Source organism: Callospermophilus lateralis, chromosome 1 (genome assembly GCF_048772815.1).
Source record: "Callospermophilus lateralis isolate mCalLat2 chromosome 1, mCalLat2.hap1, whole genome shotgun sequence".
NCBI lineage: Eukaryota > Metazoa > Chordata > Mammalia > Rodentia > Sciuridae > Callospermophilus > Callospermophilus lateralis.
The window spans coordinates 13811929-13833213 of record NC_135305.1 but is presented as its reverse complement, the minus strand read 5'-3'; the positions used below and the strand labels follow the sequence as shown (position 1 = coordinate 13833213).

Sequence of the window (21285 nt, the reverse complement as noted above, 5' to 3'; positions counted from 1 at the left end):
AGACATTTCACCATGTAGCTATTCTGCAGTCATGCTTGTCAGCCAAAGTTGGAATGCTCAGCTGTCAAACAAAGGAGAACCTGGGTCCCTTTCTGTTTAGTGCAAACAGATTAATTTTGCTCAGAAGCTAAGATTATTCATATTAAAAATAGAGTAGATGCTATCTACAAAATATAACCAAGAGTTTTCTTTTGCTGACAGTTACACTAGTAAGTGCCAGTGCTTCAGGGGTGCGTCTGATGTACTGGTTCTCACTATCATCTACGATGTAGGTATTAGTTGGTCGCCTCACTCAGAAGGCAGCAACCTGGCTCTGAACACCAGCCGTTTGACTCTGGAACCACCACTGTCGGCAGTTCACTCTATACTGGTTTAAAATATCTCCCCAAAAAAGTTAAAAATGGAATAAAAGTTTAATATACATACACACCTATACATGTTGTTTCAAACTAAACTCTGATTTCATGAAACTAAGGGCTTCTTCTAGAAGTTTCCTGTGATTGAGGGTGCACAGCCCTGGCTCTTCCGGATGGCATTTTAGTCTCACCTGTGGTTTCCACTACTGGGATGGAGGGCAGGCAGTCGCCTTTGTCTTCACAACCAGCAACCAGCCCCATAGGCTCCACTCCCGGACTGGGCCATCATTCCTTCCTACCACAGACTACATCTCAGAGTAGGTGAAGGACGGAAGCACACATGTTCATGTTAAAATGTGAACTTTAATTGTAAAAATCATTTTCTGTAAATATAGTTGTAACAACCTCTCTGCACACAATTTAGTTCAGATATATACAGATATGATATACATAGATGTTATTTGTACTACAGAACAAAATCAAGAAACATTTACCCTTAGCCTTGGGACTAATCAGCTTTCTTTAGGCCTTTAAATTACTACCATTGAAAACAGAGAGAGGAGGGCAACACCTGGGAACTATCTGATTTCATCACAAGGTGAAGACTTAAACACAGATTCCCTTTCTCTTATTGCTATAACTCAGGCTGGGGTGTTACTCACAATAGGGAAAGGGAGGTAAGCTGATCCTAACTCAGAAAAAACAGGTTTTCCAGGGCTATGACTGTTTCTTTTCCAGGAAAGGTTATATAGAAATTTAGCCAACAAGCGTTGGGTAAATATAGGAAGTTCATTTTGTTTGCCTCTCCCCACCCACCCCACACCGGTCACCCATCCAGACTCATCAGAAGCAGAGTCCTCGCCATTCCCCACTGATGGCAGTTGTGCGTATGCTAGGCCCAAACTTTTCCTAATGCCGTCTTCAGATCTTTTATATAATTCAGCTTTGCTTTATTTACCCAAAGGAGTTTCACTCTAATGTCAGTCAAATATACTTGTAACCAGCTGTTACCTCTGTGTGAATTTTTCATTTTGTGGATCATCTCTGACCAATTTATAATATTCCACCTTACCCACATCCTTCAACCGTTCTTAGAAAGCAAAGTATATATTCATCATTAGTCTAAAAGGCATTCTATAACAAACATAATTAACACCTTCCTACTAGGGTACTAAATAAACTCTCTGAACTTAGGGTATAGTATCTCTAAAAGCCCATGCTATACTGAAGTTCTACAATAAATTCTAAAAAGATGAAAGCAGGGCTTCACTTCACCATCATTGGATGTCTATACAGCACTAGAAAATTCCCAATCCCTTTCTAAATTTGCAAGTTTACCTCATCTACCCCTAAATTCCAGCCCTCCAAATAAAGTAAAGTGCTAGTTTTAAAACCACCTCCCGTTCCCACCTCTCTCCAGGTGACTGAGAGCCTAATCAGAAGGATCACATTTACCCTCTTCTGTCCTAGAGTCCTGCTGAAGCTTGGTGTGTGTCTTCCTTCCTGGGACTGTCAAGTTTATCTCCTGGAGTGCTGTTCAGATCACACAGCACAATGTCCTTTTCACTCTCCCAAACAACGTTTCTAAGGGTCTCACCACTACGGAATTAGAAAGCTGCCCATTTCTAGGATTATAATTTTGAAATCTCTTTCCATTTCAACATCTTCATACTCAGTTTATCACATAGTAACATCAATATAAAAATAAACTTCCATTTCTTATAAGAAAAACATAAACTTAATTCACAGTTAGCCTTTTCCCACAACATTTAGTGCTCCAATAGCTCCTGGGAACAGAGGTATATTAGTAATAAAAAATGGAATAGTAAAAACTAATAATTTGGGAGTAAAAGGAGCCCTTAACTCCTCCCCTCCCCCACCTGAATCAGAGAAGAATTTTCCTGAAATGAGAAGGGTGGGGCCTGCCCTGCCAAGGTAGGCTTGCAGGTCTGCAGTATGTTCACCACAGACATAGCTGCAAGTTATGGCCAGGGGCGGGGGCGGGGGGGGGCGGTATCTCTTAGGTTCCAAGCTTACTAGCCTGGAACCTAACAGGGAAAGAGAAGCCCATGTAGGCATGCTGGTCTGCATATTTTCTTGCATGTTCGCTGTCAAGCTGAGCATTGTCTTGCACATAGTCCACTCATTAGTCTGCCTCTCCAGGAATGGTCTACACTAGACTTGGAGTGTAATCAGTTCCCTGGGCAATGCATTTTCAAAGGAGAAAAACAGTCCCTGAGGTGCCTGCCTTTCCTCCAAGTTTGATGTTCTGCCAATGAAGGTTAATTCTTTACCACCCTTTATGAAATGTTCCCTGAAGGCCTCAATGGAAAGGTGAATAATTTCACATTTTTATTGTACTTGAAGGGCTTTCAGTGTATCAAGACATCAAGTTCATTCTCTAGCCACCAGAATGAAAACAATGACTTAGCTATGATTTATCTTTATCTTCTAGCTAAAATATCACAGGTAGTTACAGAATACATGGATCTTCACATGTGGCATCAGGCAACATCTGCATCTGTGTGCTACTTTTATCTTTCCCATCATGATCTTCACATGGTTTATAAAAAGGTAAGTTAAAGATGTAAGTTCTTATGTAAATTACTTCTATCAATATGCTAATAAGTTTGGCCTCTCTCCCTTAGCCAGATAGGAGAAGAGATACCAGAATGGATGGAGGGTGTGGGAGGCAGATGCCTTCTAGTTCACTGTACTCAGAACTGTACAGGTCCCAGGTGGGATGCTGACATTGGAATGGATCCAGGCCAGGCCTACGGACAGTTTCATATTTAAAGCCAAAGCAAATGCTAATCAATGATTTGGTGCATACTTTTTAGTCTGGTAGGATATAAGTCCTGCAGGATCTGACTCTTTTTATTATCTGCTGAGTCTACAAAATTGAAAACATTCACTTTAACAGGCCTTTGTCCTACTTAACATGGATATAAACAAATCCCATTCCTGATTCCAGTCCCCACAGGACTCTTTCCACTTAAGGATGATTGGGCAGCCCTAGGATCACAAGTCAGCAGGTGGTCCATAGGGGGCACAAGATCAGGCTCAGAGCTCCCCAGCAGGGTCTGGTATCTTATGCAGGGACAGGTGAGGGCCACCAGCAGAGGGCTCAAGGATCCACCCAGCCCTGCTCCTGAGGTCAGTGGAGGTGATAACACTGCCTCTACTAAGCTTAGACCTAAGCAGGGAAAGATGTGGCCAACTTCTTTCAAACAAAAGCAGATTTTTTCTTTTTTTAAGAATATATTTAAAGAGTGACAGAAAAGCAGGTTCACATGGCTCCTAGCTTCTGCTGTCACTGTAGAGAGATTCCTGCCTAGTACTTCAAAAACAAGTTCCCCCCAGAGGAAACTTGTAGCAAATGATACGGTTGTGCCTGCTAACTTCCCATGTGGGAGCAGCAGAGTCTGGTACTAAGCAAGACTTCAAAAGGTGACCTCAGAAGCAAGAGGTTCCACGTAGCCCAGGTCATAGCTGGGGTGATACACAGCAAGGAGTGAGTGAAGGGCTCACGCTGTTCAGTCAAGCAGAGGCTGCATCAGGAGGAAGCCGGCAAGCAGAGAAGGACTGAGGGCGAAGTTCAAGAAGTTCTGCTCTGGGGTCAGCTAGTCCAGGCCTGTACGACTTAGGACAGCACTGCCTGGGTGCATTCCCCTCTGGGCCTCCCACACTCATACCCTCACCTTCCTCATGAGCCCAAGCAAGTCAGAGACCAGACAGACAGCTACCGCAGCCCTGGCTCTATTCAAAGGGAAAATACAGAACTTCCTTCTCACCTTGCTGTCTTTAGAGCAGCACTTCTGAGCCTGGAGTTAAAACAGCACAGGAAACATAAGCGTTCACATACAGAAGGCTCTGGAGCCAAAGTATTTAGACAGGGTCCTTCTAGCAAATCCCCCAATTCCAGAGATAGGGTCTGCCTGTGTCTTCCAGAAGAATCCCCCTATGCCTATCTCTAGCCACCCACCTTCAACTTAGAAAACCCTGAACCCTAGGGTACCCCTAGAAGTATCCACTTGTTGACCCAAGTGAGAAAGACCCCGTGAGCTTTGCAAGGCAAGCAGAGGGGGTTGCTTATAAAGGGGAAGCAGGTGAAGAAGCATCAGCCTCTGGGCACAGGTGTGTTTTCTTTTGTAAACATGTTACTGGAATGATGACTAAATCCACAATGCAAAGGAGAAAATGTTAGTTGTACATATTACTTCTCAATGCCCAAACTTATTTATATATTTACATAAGATACTACTGTGATTAGTCACTGTATTTGCATTTCCACTTGTGAATTTATTTACTTTTGAATTCTGTATCAAGGAGCTACAGTGAAAAATACTTTTAAATTAAGCAATAGCCCTAAGAACCTTAAGTTGATAAGACACATAACCCATCCATTTGAAGGTTCTTTCTCTGCTGTGTACACCAGCCTGTAAGATGCATTGATGGCTATCCCAATAACAGAAGGGTGAAGGGGAAGAAGTTAGGTTACCCAAAATCCAGGATCTCAGGTCAAAAGCCTTAACTATGGCCCCAGAAGACCTAAACTTTACTCACAGGAACTGGCTTTCTGATTATGGTTAACAAGTGTCCTTTCACCCAAGCTGGCAGCCATCAAGTAACCCATCCCAAGAGAAGAGGCAGGTGACTACAGGACCCATCCCAGACCATTCAAGAAAGCAGATATGATTATGACTAACACCTGAGGGCTCCTGGCCACTCCCTGAGGGGAAGACACTGTCAGATTTTCTTCAACAAATCTTTTAGGTCTCAGGACCCAATCACTAAGCCTGCTAAAAAGATGTTTGTGAGCACTCCAGACTGGCTAACAGTCTTATTAACATCAGTCTCCAACCTCTGTCAATCAGCTCAGGTTCTGGCTAGATTTAGGAATCTAATGCATGTATCTGATGCAGGGGGTTGCTGGTAATGTCTCCAGGGAACCGTCATCCAGATGAAGAAACTTAGAGCTTGTTCTCATTCACAAGACGGGAAAGGGAGGAAAGGAGAGACGAAAGAGCTCACCAAATAATCCACACATCTGCCCCTCTTGAACATCTCCCCTCTACCCTCTAAAAATACCCAAGTTATTCCAAGAAAATATTTAGCCCTTAAGAGACTAAATTATAAAATAAATCTTCTTGGGAGCTCCAGGGCTACCACTGGCCCTTAGGAATTTGCCAACCCAACCTAAGAGGAGGGATTCAGAGAAAGAATGAGCACATTACATTAAGTGCCCATCATTCACTTAGTTTAGGAAGAGTTTCAAGGCTTCAGTCTATGAGTGTAGCTTTCAGTTGACCAATAAGAAACCTCTCCCTGTCATTCGGTCCTTAAAGAAGCTATCTGGTGTCAAAAACAACCCTTTGTCCCTTTCTGTGGTCCCTATTCAAGTGAACAAGGAAGACACAGACTTGCCCTAAGGAAAAGGTTTTTGATCCCAAGACCACTGACTCATAGAACCTGATGATCTTGAAAGGTCATCTGGTTAGTTTCTGCTCTCAGGCAGATGAACATCTAAGGCCACACTGGACAGATGGTTGTCTTCTTGAATGCATCAAGGGACAAGGACACACAGATTTTCTGAGCAGTCCACCCCACTGTTTTCAGAGCTCAGCCTGCTCATAGTGACAGAACTCCAAAGACTAAACCCAAAGCAGCAGCTCCGGGATATGGTGATAGAATTCAGTGTCCTAGCAAAGCAGGAAGGACAAATCAAGGCCATCTCACGTTACCTTTAGGGAAAAGGGAAGAAAGGAATTTGCAAGAGTTACATTTGTTGGAAAGTATAAACAATCTTCCTTTGTGTCACCATAATTAAAAACAGGCCATTGGGGGCCTGGGATATACTCCAGGCTACGTTCACCCATGTGAGTGGCTCACCAGTCCTCCCATGTCACTCATCCTATGGGCAACAGGGGTTGTCAATGACCAGCATGACATCAATGCCGTAGGCCTCCAGCAGGTCCATTAGGAAGCTTCGGTCTCCTTGGGGATCCAGGCCCATGCCCCTGGCATGCTCTGCTGTCAGAGTTTTGTCCTGACTGGCAGACACCTCCAACAAAGTCTGAAATATCCGGTTGTTTTGCTCTAGGAAAAACCTGCATTCACAAGGCGGGAAAGGGAGGAAAGGAGAGACGAAAGAGCTCACCAAATAATCCACACACAGGAATCTAAACTATACTGTTTTGTTGAACTGACTTTTGAAAGCTTTCAAAAATAAACCAAAACACCTTTTAAAAGAAGAAAACAGGGTCAAAGTTTCATTATACAGTTATTAAAGTACCACTAAGGTTAGCAAGAGCCAGGTGGTGTGAGTCACAGGATGATTGGCAGATCTCTGAGTGGTGCCAGCCTTGCTGCCAACACCATTTTCCTGTTAAGAGGGAAGTCACTAGCGATTTAAATATAGCCCTAGGGAGGGGCCCCTATTTCCTGCTTTCCTCTCCTGCTTAGTCATAAGAGGAAGAGAAAGTTGAAAACACAAGGCCTGATAACATAGTTTTGAGGTCAAGATTTCAAGTAAGAAGCTAAAATTCACCTTTCAGAGCTCGGGAGAGGCCATGCTAGATGGCAGCCAAGAATCCTCACTGGAGAACAGAAGGCCCTGGGACTTGTGGACAGCCCACCATGGCTGGCAATGGCCACTAAGAATGTGGGCACTGAAGTGGGGGTAGGCACGGGGCTATTCTGAAGCCAGCAGCACTGGAAGTGGGGAGGTTAAGGGAGAAAGGGAAGGTGAGTCATGTCCACTGAGACTGGCGCAAACAGTCCCTGGGTGTGTGTTTTCCTTTGATTATTCTTTTTTGGGGGAGAGGGATTATGCCTAGAAAAAGAGTTAAAAGTCATGGCTTTATGGTACCACATAAATAAATGAGTGATGTTCAGAGTGCCATTACTTGTCTCTCTAAGCTGTGGTACAGCAGTCCAGCTTAGAGCTCTGAGTCAACAGAGGTTTCTAAGTCTAAAGCAGCTCTGGCACTCAGAATTTTAAATGCCATGGCCTGTGTCAAACCTTGAGAGACAGTGGCCCCATTTGATTCCTGGATGCCTGCACATCTACGGTGTGCATGCCTTAGAAAGTACGCCATGAGGATCAGGAGCCACTGTAGGAATGTCCACAGGGAGTTTCCATCAAAGCTGGTAACTGTCCAGTGTTGTTCCTCACCCTTATCCCTGCACATGGCACAGGAAGACCAAACAGGAAGCTGAGAGACTGTTTCTCAATTTTCTCTTAAAATTGCTTATCCTTGCAATCAGTGCTCCAGGTGTACAGGCCAGGAGGCCACCCCATCAGATCCTGGGGAAGATTCCATTCAATTCCATGGTTCAATTTTCAGAAAACCCATAACACTCAGCATGAGGAACTGCTCTATTCAGAGGAAACCACAGATGAGAAGTCCCTGAGCCCTGAGGAGCACCAAGGTTCTAATTGAAGATGTCTGAATGCAAAAGCCCAGCAGAGGCACATCCCAGACCTCCTGTTCCTCTCAATGACCTGTTCCTGCCTCTTTCCCTATATGGCCTTTTAGGGTTCAGGTTGCCTCTATAAACAGCCCAGTTCTAATAGCCCTTGGCAGCAATAAAGGACATTGCTGGACTGCCGTGGGTGACATGGGAGGGACCCAGGTTATCCCAAGCAGTCAATGCTGAAGGGATTCTCGGGGAGACCCACAACCACTGGCCTGGGCAGACTCACAGCACAAAGAGGTCCTCCTCACAAGGGTTGTAGTCTTCTTCCACTTCCTGGGAATACAATAGCATCTGCCTGTTGGGGAAGAGACCACCATCAGACAGGTGCCCAGCCACCCACCAGTGGCCAAGCATCTGCAGTGGGCCACATCCTCCTGGAAGCAGCACTGATCAAAGCAGGCCTCCATCCTGGGGCAAGGAGAGGAGGGACAGGAAAGGATGCACAGGATGTGGATTCAAAACTCCAGGGTCTGTGGCTAGTTCTGCCCCTGGAAACCTCAAGTAAGTGGTAATCCTTCCTCTGTCCATCAAATGGGGATGACAATGATCCCATTTAACTCACAGGTAACCAAATTACTGAGAACTACAGGAGATAATGCATAAGCAAGTTTCAAATACAGTGATCCATACAGTATAGATGCTCAATAAATGGTGGTTCCAAACATAAACAAGGTCATTTGGGGAGATTTTGGAAGCTAGTATAATTGTCCCTAGGCTTCAGAGTTTCCAAAGCCAGTCAGAGAGAAATCATGTATCTGCCCCTTTCCTATAAGGGTGACATGCAGGGATCCCCTTCATTTCTATCTCCTAGGCAGCATGCATCCTGGCAGGAATGCACCAGGAGGGAAGGTGTGAGATTCACAGAGACCCCAGGGAGATCCTGAGAAGGGCAGAACCCCCAGGCCACCCAGCCCTCCTTCTCAAGTGTGGCGCTGGCCCAGCTGCATCCACAGGAACAGCTCGCCTCCGCCCCTACCTCTGCTCATTAAGCCGCCGGTACTTTTCCCTGTCAGCACTGTTGATCTTCAGCAGGGGCTGCAGGTGGCCGTGGTGTGTCTTCACATTTTGGTTGTCCACATAAACATCGTACAGCTCCCGCTTCTCTTCAAATATCTTCTCTGTGGTGCCTGCGGAACCCCAGGCTAAGCAGGTGGGAACCCTGCAGGGTCACCGAGGGAACCAGCCCTACCCCACTGGAGAAGCAAAGAGGCAGGGAGGAAGAGAGGGACTGGGACACAGGGGAAGCATGAGGGGAGGTACCCATACTCACAGGCCACATAGGACACCTCTACCTCCAGGCTCTCGATGTCCGCCACGTTCACATAGAAGAAGGGCTTGGACTCAGGAATGGTGCCCCCTATGCCAGGCAGGGAGACGTTGGCCAGGCAACAACAGCAGTACACTGGAGGATGGAGGTGAGAAGAGTTTGCCCCCCATGTCCCTCTTCCACCGAAGCCTGCTGGACAACACCTTCTCTGAACTGTAGCCCATGTGGAAGCTGTTATGGATTAGATGTGGTCTGTCCCAGCCAAACGCATGTGGAGGCTTGGCTGCAATGTATCAGTACCAAGAGGTGGTGGGGCCTCTAAGAGGGAATCCTCTCATGGGAGCTTCACCCCCATGAAGGCATTAATGTAGTTCCCACGGCAGTGTGTTAGTTATCTCCAGAGCATTTGGTCATAAAGTGAGCCTGGAACTTCTCTCTCCTGTGCTTCTCTTCCATGTATACCCACTTGCACTCGTGAGACCCTCACCAGAAACTAGGCAGATGCCAGCACCATATTCTTGGCCTTCCAGAACCATGAACCAAAATAAACCTCTTTCTGTATGAATTAACCAGCCCCAGGCATTCTGCTTTAGCAACAGGAAGTGGAGTAACATAGGGACTATGAAGGGCTTTGTTCTCTACTATCCTGGTTCATCAGTAACCAGGTGGTCCTGGAATTCTGAGGAGACTGAGGGCAAGTCTCCCACAGTAGAACCTGACTTCTTCAAGGTCACACAAGCAATGTCTTACCAAATCCAGCACATACACTTTGCACTCTTTCTGTCCCTGTTGACCTTCCCCCTTCTCAAGACTTTGACCTACTGTAACCCTTTCATTCCCAGTCCCCCGCCTTCTTCTGACTCTTCCATCTCCCCTGGAACATCTTCCACAATTGTCAATCCACCTCCTGTGCCTGGCATGCTGCTGTTCACACACTCTCCCCAGTGATACCCCATCCCCTGGTTATCAGGACAGCCCCTACAACACTCTCAAATCACCATCTCCAGCCCAGCTTTCCCCCAGAGGTTCTGAACCCATTACTCAAGTGCCTGGCATACATCTCCCCAGGAAAGACTCACAGGCAGAACACCTTCATCGTGTCCCAAGTTAACCCTGCCCAACCAACCTTCCGCCATGTTTTCTGAGTTTTGGTGGCTCTACCTCCCTGTCATCACAGACTCTTCCTGTTATGCCCTCCCATATACCAGGACCTTTACAACCTAATCAGGCAAGTTTTATCAAGTTTATCTTATATACATCTAGAATCCATCTTTTCTGCCTTCCCACATTTCTCTCTCGAAAGGCCACTGATGTGTCACCCAGTACATGCTCTTTGTTGCTGCCAGGTTCCATACGAATCCAGTCAGGCCACTGCAAGTCTCAAAACCCAAATTTGATCAACAAGAGAGAGACTTCAAATTTGATCAACAAGAGAGAGACTCCAGCAGTCTATGTTTTGGGAACTTAGGGAGAACCTTGACTTTGGCTTCAGTTACCTCTATAGCATACAACGCCCACAGGAGGAGGAGAAAATATCAAAATGCGCTTTCGAAGTAAGGCAAATTTCCAGAGGATGAGGATTTGCTCGCCAAAGAACTTAATAAACTGAGACATGCAGCCAGCTGGGTGTGTAATCTGAAAAAAAATAAAAAGGGGCAGAGGAGAAAAAGGAAGAGCTGGTCAGAAATACTGTGAAGAATTTCCAATGCTGACTCCAAAACTCCAAAGTCCAAGCAAACAATAACAGATGGTTATTCCTGCACAAAATATTTGTCACTTTAAAAGTCTTATCTTTAAACTGAATTTCTATAGTATGTCTATTCTGCTGATATGTTGACGTTTAAGGATCATTAATTACTCAGGAGAAAGTATGGAGGAAGCAAAGCTGAATTTGACTTCCTAAAAGTCAAAAATAACAGTATCTCTGAAGAGAAAATATGCCTCAGTGAGAAAATTCAATTCAAAATATTAATTAAGTACCATAATAAAATAATGAGCACATAGTCCCAGATTAGAGCCCCCAGCACCAGGTGGCCTGCTATTGGGCAAAGCAAGGGGTCTACAGGGGGCACAGGCAGGGGGAACACCAGGGTCACTTGCTGGGAACCCTCAGGGCCCTTCCTTTTCATATGAATTGCAGACAGCCTGCATCCAGGAATACTGGAGAGGTGAAGAGGATAAGCTGTGTCCCCAGGAAGGCTGAATCCAGTCCCAGCTCTCCCATTCACTAACAGGGAGGCCTGGACAGAGCAGCTCACTTTTCTTTTTTCTTTTTTTTAAATTTTTTAATTTTTTTCTCTTTAGTTATACACAATAGTAGAATCTATTTTAACATAATTATATAAGCATGGAATATATCTTGTTCTAATCAGATCCCATTACCTCTCCTTCCTTTTCCCTCTCCCCAACCCCGTTCCCTTCCTTCTATTGCTCTTTCTGCAATTTACCCATATTTACTTATTTTTTTAAATTAAATTCTTACAGCTCACTTACCTAGTTCACTTTCCTACTTTGTAAAACAGGGAGGCCATCACCTACCTCGCATGGCTATAAGGACCACCTGAGGCAAAACATTAAATACTTAGCAACTAGGAATGGCCCATATACAGGGACCATTAGGTCATTTACAGAACAGAAAGTTCAAACCAGGTGCCCGTGAGCCTTCCAGCAGGTTATTTCCATGCCTAAGTGTCAATCGGAAGAGCCATCATTTCCCACTAGTGATGCAGGAAAGAGCAGTCCTGAAGAAAGGCAGCCCTATCAAAGCTGTGGCCTGGGGTTTAAGGACTGAGAGCCCTTGGAAAGGGCCAAACCAAATACCTGAGCCCTGAGAAGGCTTCTGTGCTCTGCCAGCCAAGACTAGAGCTGTCCTTGGCCCTCCAAGACTGCACCTAGATGATTGGGATGGGCATTTCCCTTTCCAAGGCACTGACCATTCACTTGCCACAGGCTGTGGTGAAAGACTGCCCTCCACTGAGCAGGCTTTATCTGTGACCTACCTACATCCAAACCACCAAGAGGAAAGGCACCAAGTGTGGTCAGCACCCTCCTCACCACCTTTCATCCAGTCATACAGCAACAGACAGGAAGGGAGCTGAAGCACAGCCCATCCTCCCCACCTTCCCTCCCTCCGGCTTCTCCAAGCCCTTAACGTGCTTCCACTCAGGAAGGCCTGGCCAGGCTTGCACCAGTGTGTCCTGCATCAGAGAGTCCACAAACCAATGAGCCTTAATCAATTCTTATCTCGTTTATTTGTTTACTCAAGAACACAGGTTTGCATTTTAAGAAAAATCTAAGTGCTTACTACTGCCTCACTCATGAGAGTCAGCTGAAGAGACCTCATACCCCTCATTGACCCTGTTCAAAAGCATGAGACAGACTTGTCTCCTGCTCAATTTAAATGTTTCCCTTTTTTCACCCTCACTCCTCTGTGGCTTGCACAGAGAATTCTCTTTGCATAATGCCTACAATTTCAGTTTTTATGTTTTCCCTCCAATCTTCCAAGCCAGAACCCCATCCTCTTCTTATTCCCTATCCGTTGCTGGCAAACCCTGGGGTTCCATCTTCAACATCCTATGCCCTCCACTTGGGGATCCATTTGCTCCTGGAGCTGCATCCTGCCCTCATCCCTCCACTGCCCTATGGTACAGTGAACAGCCACTCACTGGACCTCTCCAGAGGCTTCCATCCTCTTCCTCCATTCTAGGTTCTTATTTTTATTTTCTTCCACAACAGTCTTACATCCGATTCCTATTTTTAAAAATCACTTAAATTTTTTTTATACATGAGTACACATTGTAAAGATTCATCAAACTATATACTTATAATTTTTAATTTGTTCCCATAAATGTTATATTTCAGTAAAATGCTTATAGACAAATTTCTATATTCATCTATATACATATATACATATATATGACATATATACAAATATATACCCATATATATATATATATATATATATGTACATATATGTGTGTGATTTTCCATAAATGGAGAATAGAATCATATAAGTTTTCCCTCTGTATCTGTGGAGGACCGGCTCCATGGCCTCTCACAGATGCCAAAATCTGTAGATGTGCAATACCTTATAAAATGGAATAGTATCTGCATATATCTTCCTGTATACTTTAAAGTATTTCTGGGCTACTTATAATACCTAAGAGAATGTAAATACCATGTGATATTTGTTGTACTGCATTATTTACAGAATGACAAAAAGTCTATATGTGTTTAGTACAGATGCAGTTTTCAAAAAAAATTTTCAATCTGCAGTGCTCAAATCTGTGGATATAGAACCACAGACACAAAGGGCTGACTGTATAGCACTTTTTTAGAGCTGCCATCTCCTCCTGGATCTTTTCTTTTTTATATACCCAAGGATTACCCTCTTCTCCCCTCCATGCTTTACCTCACCCCCAGGTCATATATGTATTAATAACATGGTATACAACCATCCATAGTTCTCCATGCTCAGGGATGCGTATATCTGTATCTATACTTAAGTCTATCAATATTTTTAAAATTGATTATATCATCTATAGTTTTCTCCCCTTGCTACTCTCAAACAAATAGGCCATCCCAATCATCATCTCATACTCTAATTCATTATCCACAATAACTGTTTACTATATGGGCATTCTAGTTTTCTACCACCCTGAGCAGTGTTGAATTAAACATGTTTACACATACATCATTCAGGTGGGTTTACATCTAGAGGACACCTTGAGAAGTGAACTGCTGAAAAAAACGTACATGTATTTTTAATTTTAATATGCTGACATTATTTTTTTTATAAAAAGACATCTGTAATCTATGAAAGTACTCTTTTCTCTGCAGTTCCTTGGATCTTTTTTTTTAAAGAGAGAGAGAGAGAATTTTTTTAATATTTATTTTTCTAGTTTTTGGCAGACACAACATCTTTGTTTGTATGTGGTGCTGAGGATCAAACCCGGGCCACATGCGTGCCAGACAAGCACGCTACACTCGAGCCACATCCCCAGCCCAGTTCCTTGGATCTTAACTGGTATGTTAATGAGCTGCCCTCAATAGGGCTAAAGCATATGGCAATTTTCCCTTTTCTCCCTTTATCCCTCCTTCTTGGCCTCTTGGGAAGAGGAATCTAGGGACATTCAGGTCAGATGTTGGTCACTTCCCCATGGCTTTGGAACTAGCCCACCAGCAATTTCCCTCAAAAGAAACAGAATTAGGGGGAGGGTTCAGATCAAGACAAGCCCAGAATGCCCCTGATCACCCTCAGACCATTTCTGTCTCTCAGCCCATGTCATAGGACTGAGAAGTCTGAAAACTCCATTTACTGGATCCCAGTAAACCGGAGGGAAGGAGGGAGGGAAGGAGGGAGGGAGGGAGGGAGGGAGGGAAGGAGGGAGGGAGGGAGGGAGGGAGGGAGGGAGGAAGGAAGGAAGGAAGGAAGGAAGGAAGGAGGGAGGGAGTTCTCTGCAGCAGAAAAAGACACCTGACTCCAGCTTCCAACAATTCTGAGCACTCTCATGCCCCTGAGAGGTGAAGAATCAGGAGTACAGTCCTACCCTCAGAGATCTAACTACGGGCTGTGCTGAGGCCCCTCCTCCAATTGCTCCAGCACCTGTGGTTCCATCCTGTTGGTATTTATAGACTTATGCAATTCCCTGTTCCCCTGGAGTAACTTGCTTCTTTCTCATCAAGAGAATGTGGCTACACGACAGGTTGTCACTTCTATGATTAGGTTACAAAGGATTCTGACATCTATATTGCTAACCAACCCTTTCTTGCTGGTTTTGATAAAGCAAGCTGCCATACAGAGAAATCTCATAACTAAGAACAGCCAGCAAGTACTGAGGATTTCAGTACAATATCCCCAAAGAAATCTAATCCTACCAATACCCACACGAGCTTAGAAGTGGCTAATTTTCTTGTTGAACCTTCTAATGACACCCCAATAAGAGCTGACACCTCAACTGCAGTATCACAAAAGACAATGAAGGAGAAGACCCAGTCAAGTCATGCCTGGATTCCTGACTCACAGACACGGTAAGGTAATAAATATGTACTCTTTCAAGTTTTACTCTTGAGTAATTTATTATGCAGCAATCTATGAGTAATAGAAGGTATTATATAGCAAAGGGAAGATGCTATTCTCCAAGAACCCTGCTTAAGGACCATGCCCTGCTGCTTTGAAATGAAAAAATGGAACTTTTCCAAACATAATGAAGCCCAATCAATCAATGTTGTAGGAGGCAGAGGCTCAACACCAGCCCTGGCTTTGACTGTGCATTGAAAGTCCAGATGTTTTTACAGGCTCATCTTCCATGGTGAGGACCAGCTTCAGTCCCACCTATTCCTTTGGGCTTCCAACTCCTGTTTACTGATTCCCTACATTGAATTAGTTTGAAATACTTAATGTGGTCTCTGCTTTCCTGATAAGACCCTTACTGTTACTTTTTAGGGTTCAAATTCCATGGCCTACTATTTAAAGTTTTCCAAATCTGAATCCAATCTATCTTTCCAGCCTTTTCTCTTATGACCAGGTGACATAAAAATTTAATCCCAGACAAGTTTGCTCATACCCATGAGCTTGTCTTGTGTTTTCCCATATCCACATCTCCGCAAAGGCAGTGAAGTAGGGTAGACTGAGCACTGGCTTTAGCACATGTCCTATGTAAACATAAGTCCTGCACTATCTCCTACTAACTGTAAGGCCTAAAGAAAATCATGGAAACTTTTTGAGCCTTGATTGCTTTAGGTGGAAAACAGGGATTAAAAAAATAATCATAAAGATATACTGCACCTATTAAAAAACAAAACAAGGAGTACTGTGACACGGTACAAATAAATAGCCAGCATAATGTTTTGTTCACAAAACCTGCTGAGACAGTGGTAGACCATGGCTCACTGTCACTCATGCCTTCTCTCAGTCTGGAATTAGCATCCCTCGCTTTCCACTTAGACAAATGCTTCAGGGGCCAACTCCTCTTCCAAGATGGCTTCTCTCTTAAACTCATGTATAATTCCTGTAAGAGGGGAGCTCTAGGTTTCAACTGAACTGTCTTGTGATCAACCACAAAGGAGGCAAAAGGAAGATAAAGGAGATTCATGTTCTTAGTCATCTCTGTAAACTTTAAACACCTAACATTTTGTATTTTGTTGACTATAAACAATATATATTCTAGAACTGAAAGCAAAGTGCTACAGGAAAAACAGAAAATATTAAAAATATTGTAACTAAAAAACATAACTGTTTATCAAACTTTTCATTTTCAGTCACATCTGGCATTATAGTATCTGATGCAACCAACATAATCCAATCCATTTTTTCCCTCCAAGGAGCTCAGCGTGACTGGCATGTCTATCACACTTGGCTTTGCAATTATGAGAAGTGTCCAGAAGGCATAGTGATTAAGATAACTTGCCTTAGGTTTTAAGTGAACCCAAAAGCTATGTTATAACCAATTGTATCAAAAGCAGACTTTCTGCATGAGCCCAAGACACAAATTCCTTATTAATTAAAAATTAATCTACAACAACTATTCCCAGACTCACATCCAGGATGGTGTGAGAGTGTGGCAGCCTCACCTTCATCTCAGGGTACATGTAGCGGTGGATGGAGGGCAGCCAGTAGACAGGGGGCAGGTTGCTGCCTCTCCCAGGACCAGCGTGAAGCACCCCTTTCTTGTCCTCATAAAATGCAGCCAGATGAGAGTAATGTCCTGGCGTCTCCAGCTGGTGCCTGCATGACACACACAAACGTGCACAGTGAGAACAGCTCTGGCTGTGGCATGCAGCTCAACCCGTGCCCCCAGGGTTAAAGGCAAGGGGACACTCAGAAAATCTGCACTTTGAGGTTGCCTTGAGGCCTCCCTTGGTGTGACAGAAGATCCTAGGAAAAAGCTCACACAAGGGGCCTGAGCCACCCTGAGAGCAACATGTAAAGCCTTCTCTTTCTCGTGGGAAACAAATTAACAGGCGATGGCTAACATCTATTGTTCTTGAGCAAAATATGCTAAAGATTGTGTGCTGCTTCCCAGAGGATGGCTATCCACTGTGAGGAGGGATAACCCAGAAGATCACAAATTCCCTGCTTAAAATTGCTCTTTGTTTACACTTCATGCTTGCTTGCTCTCATTTTGTTATAAAAGAGCAGGGAGAAGCTTCCCCTTCAGTGTCCCAAGTAAGGGAAAGCAGTTATTACTGGGTATCACTGAGGGCTTAAAAATTCACACCAAGTAATAAAGAAATACAACATGCCAGAATCTCTTCTCCTCCCACCCTGGTCTTCTCCTTTACTCAGGTCAGATACCCTGTTAACAGACCCTCAAATCCAAGAAAGTTGAGGCAGTTGATCATCTGGAATGCAGAATGCTGCCTCCCAAGTTGAAGCACTTTGTTCACTGGGAATATTCGTGGTTGAAATTTGTCCTCCAAGAAAAAAATATGCTGGGATCCTAATCCCCAGTCTCTCAGGAGGTGGCCTTCTTTAGATAGGGCTTTTACAGAGGTAACCAAGCTACAAGTTCATCAGAGTGATCCCTAATCCAGTAAGACGTCTAGAGAGGGGACCTTTGAATACACACTCGGGCACACATACCAGCACCTAAGGATGAGGGAGAGAGGCAGGTGCTGCAGTCACATGCCCAGGACACCAACATCTGCCAACAAAACCTGTAGCCAGCGGGGAGGCATGCAACACATTCTCACAGGGAACCAACCCTGCAGACTGTTGCTCTAGCCACACAGTTTCTGATACTTTGTTGTACATTCCCAGCAAACCAATACAGGAAGGAATAAGAGGACCTCAACCCCTTTTAGCACATTTTTATTTTCTTGGTTATCTTATTTCCATGTAATCATAAAAAAGAAACACAATACAGCTCCACTAAGTAAGAGAGGCATTCCTAATTAGGTTGACCTTGGAATAACAGTAATTAATAACGGGCAATACCCACTGCCCCTCCACACACCAACCTGCCACATGACTCACTCCAAACTAAAACAAACCCATCAAAGATTTCCACTGAACAAATGATAGGCCAGCTATTCTTCTACCCTCCACTCCAGAGTGACTTACAGCACTCAATATCAAGGTGATGGTTGAGATACTTTCAGGCACCTTTGTCTAATATAAGATAACTGAAGTTATGTGGGTTAGACTCTGTGTTCTCTATTCCGTACCATTGGTCTACAGGTCTATTTTGGTGCCAATACTATGCTGTTTTTGTTACTATTGCTCTGTAATATAGTTTTAGGTCAGGAATAGTAATACCACCAGCTTCTTTCTTCTTGCTAAGGGTTGCTTTGCCTATGTTGGGTCTCTTATTTTTCTAGATGAAGTTCATGATTGCTTTTTCTATTTCTATAAGGAAAACCATTGGGATTTTGATTGGGATTGCATTGAATCTATAGTGCTTTTGGTAGTATGGTCATTTGACAATATTAATTCTGCCAACCAAGAACAAGGGAGATCTTTCCATCTTCTAAGGTCTTCTTTAATTTCTTTCTTTAGCATGTTGTAGTTTTCATTATAGAGGTCTTTCACCTCTTTTGTTAAATATTCCCAAGCATATTTTTTTTTGAGGCTATTGCAAATGGGGTGGTTTTCCTAGTTTCACTTTCAGCAGATTTGTCACTGATGTACAGAAATGGCTTTGATTTATGGGTGTTGATTTTATATCCAGCTACTTTGCTGAATTCATCTATTTGTTCTAGGAGATTTCTGGTAGCATGTTTTGGGTCTTTTAGGTATAACATCATATCACAAATAGTGATAATTTGAGTTCTTCTTTTTCTATCAATATCCCTTTAATTTCTTTTGTCTGTCTAATTGCTCTGGCTAGAGTTTCAAAACTATGCTAAAATAGGAGTGGTGACAGAGGGCATCTCTGTCTTATTCCAGTTTTTAGAGGAAATGCTTTCAATTTTTCTCCATTTAAAATGGTGTTGGCTGGGAGTTTAGCATAGATAGCCTTTACAATGTTGAGGTTCCTGTTATTTCTATTTTTCTAGCGTTTTGAACATGAAGGGATGCTGTATTTTATCAAATGCTTTCTCAGCATCTTTTGAGATGATCATATGATTTTTATCTTTGAGTCTATTGATGTGATTAATTACATTTATTGATTTCCATATGTTGAACTAATCTTGCATTCCTGGGATGAACCCTACTTGATCATGATGCACTATCTTTTTGATGTTTTTGTATTCAATTTGCAAGAATTTTATTGAGAATTTTTACATCTATATTCATTAGAAATATTGCTCTCTTTTTTAATATTTATTTTTTTAAGTTGTAGTTGTACACAACACCCTCATTGCATCCATTTTTATGTGGTGCTGAGGATCGAAACAAGGGCCCCGCATATGCTAGGCAAATGCTCCACCCATGAGCCACAACTCCAACCCCTGAAGTTTTCTTTCGTTGATGTGTCTTTGTCTGGTTTGGGAATCAGGGTAATACTGGCCCCATAGAATGTGTTTGGAAGTGCTCCCTCCTTTTCTATTTCATGAAATAGTTTGAGAAGTACTGGTATTAGTTCTTCTTTAAAGGTCTTGTAGAACTCAATTGTGTGTCCATCCAGTCCTGGGCTTTTTCTTGGTTGGTGGGCTTCAGGAAAATTTGTATTTAAACAAAAAAATAATATCACTATATTAAAAAATAATTGCTAAAATGAGTTCCTCTGGGAGATAGCTAATTTTGTGGGTTCCTATACATTTTGCTTTAAGCTTTGCACTAGCCAGGTGATACAATAATGACTAGGAGGTGCTTCTAATAATTTCTGACACTCTTACAAATGTTCTTGGAGTAGACAGAAAATCCATGGTGGCAAAGTTGTGTCTAATTATTCTGAAAGGATGGCAGTTTTCAGTTATTCCTCAAGGATGTGTGTCAAGTTGCTGAAAGTTCAACTAATAGAAAATTACAGACAACTAATAAGTTCAAAGGTGTTTTCATTAGAACCCATTTTCCCTAAAAAGAACTGCAATAATCTGTATGTTTTGATCTAAAAGGGGCGATATCAAGGGTAATTTATTTATTTGTGTGTGTGTGTGTGTGTATAAATTATATATATTTATGTTATACACATATGTGTATATGTATATGTGTATATGCATATAACATAAATATATATAACATAATTTATATTTATGCATGCATATACAAATTATATATATATATATATATATATATATGTATATATATATATATTATATACAAGTGTGTGTGTGTGTATATAATTGGATAATTGGCAGTTCCTGGATTTAACAACTATTGTATGAAAGCCTCAAAATGTAAATACACTGCAGGTTTTACAACAAACAATACAAGATAAACCAAAAACTATAAGTAAGGCTGAGAGTGCTTCAAGACAAATTGATCTTCAAACAAGATGTAAAAGAACATCCTCCTGGTGAGCTTACATATTAGAATGCATAGATTAAGAAAGTACCACACTGAAATCCATGCCAAGCAATCTGCAGAAAGAATCCAAGAGACACCACATGGTAAAAACTAGTAATAACTGGCTCAATATATGCTACAGAGCTGAAACCACAGGATTCTAAACCATATTAAGGATTCTTCTGAAGGACCAGAGACACTGGGGTTCTCTTTAAGTTCACATCCACTTCACTGATAAATCTCAGGCAGGTGCGACTATGCAGATGCCCAATGCACCAATCCAGCCTTTCCTAATGCATCCTGCAACAATTCATACGGTGGAGAAACCTGAGATGCCTCTGTGAAGCGACCACACTTCATCACTCTGGTGTGTTCGTTATGGATCTGAACAAGTCTGCCTTCTGGCTTTGCAAGTACAGAAAGACAGGCATTTCCATTACTGTTGGTGCATGTACCGAATGGCACCACCTTTCTGTAGGCTAAATTATAATTTGCATGAAATTATGTACTGTGTAGGTGTGCACGCTCTGACTCAATGATTCCATGGAATGCTCAAGTCTATGAGTTGTGAAAAACAAGAAACCTAAAATCCCAATAACAGTGAAATAATTAAACTGTGATTTATCTCTGTATATTGACATAGTGTGAAACCACCAAAATAATGCTGAGAACTATCAATCATAATACAGTGAAAGGTTAACAAACCAAGTTACAAAACCTAAATATTCAACATCAGAATCCTTTTTTTAAAAAAAGTAATGTATGTGTATATATTTATACATGTGGAA

The 21285-nt window shown here is 42.9% G+C and overlaps 1 protein-coding gene across 1 annotated transcript in view; it reads right to left on the bottom strand.

The window, feature by feature from the left end:
- Positions 1 to 767: 767 nt before the first annotated feature.
- Dennd11 (DENN domain containing 11) overlaps positions 768 to 21285 on the bottom strand; it is a 41337-nt gene continuing 20819 nt past the window's right edge. Inside the window, exons 4-9 of the mRNA XM_076832495.2 lie at positions 16678 to 16831; positions 10602 to 10740; positions 9109 to 9240; positions 8815 to 8965; positions 8065 to 8133; positions 768 to 6466 (exon numbers count right to left, since the gene is read on the bottom strand). Coding sequence (XP_076688610.2) covers positions 6271 to 6466; positions 8065 to 8133; positions 8815 to 8965; positions 9109 to 9240; positions 10602 to 10740; positions 16678 to 16831 — 841 coding nt within the window. The 3' untranslated portion in view covers positions 768 to 6270. The remainder of the gene's footprint in view (positions 6467 to 8064; positions 8134 to 8814; positions 8966 to 9108; positions 9241 to 10601; positions 10741 to 16677; positions 16832 to 21285) is intronic.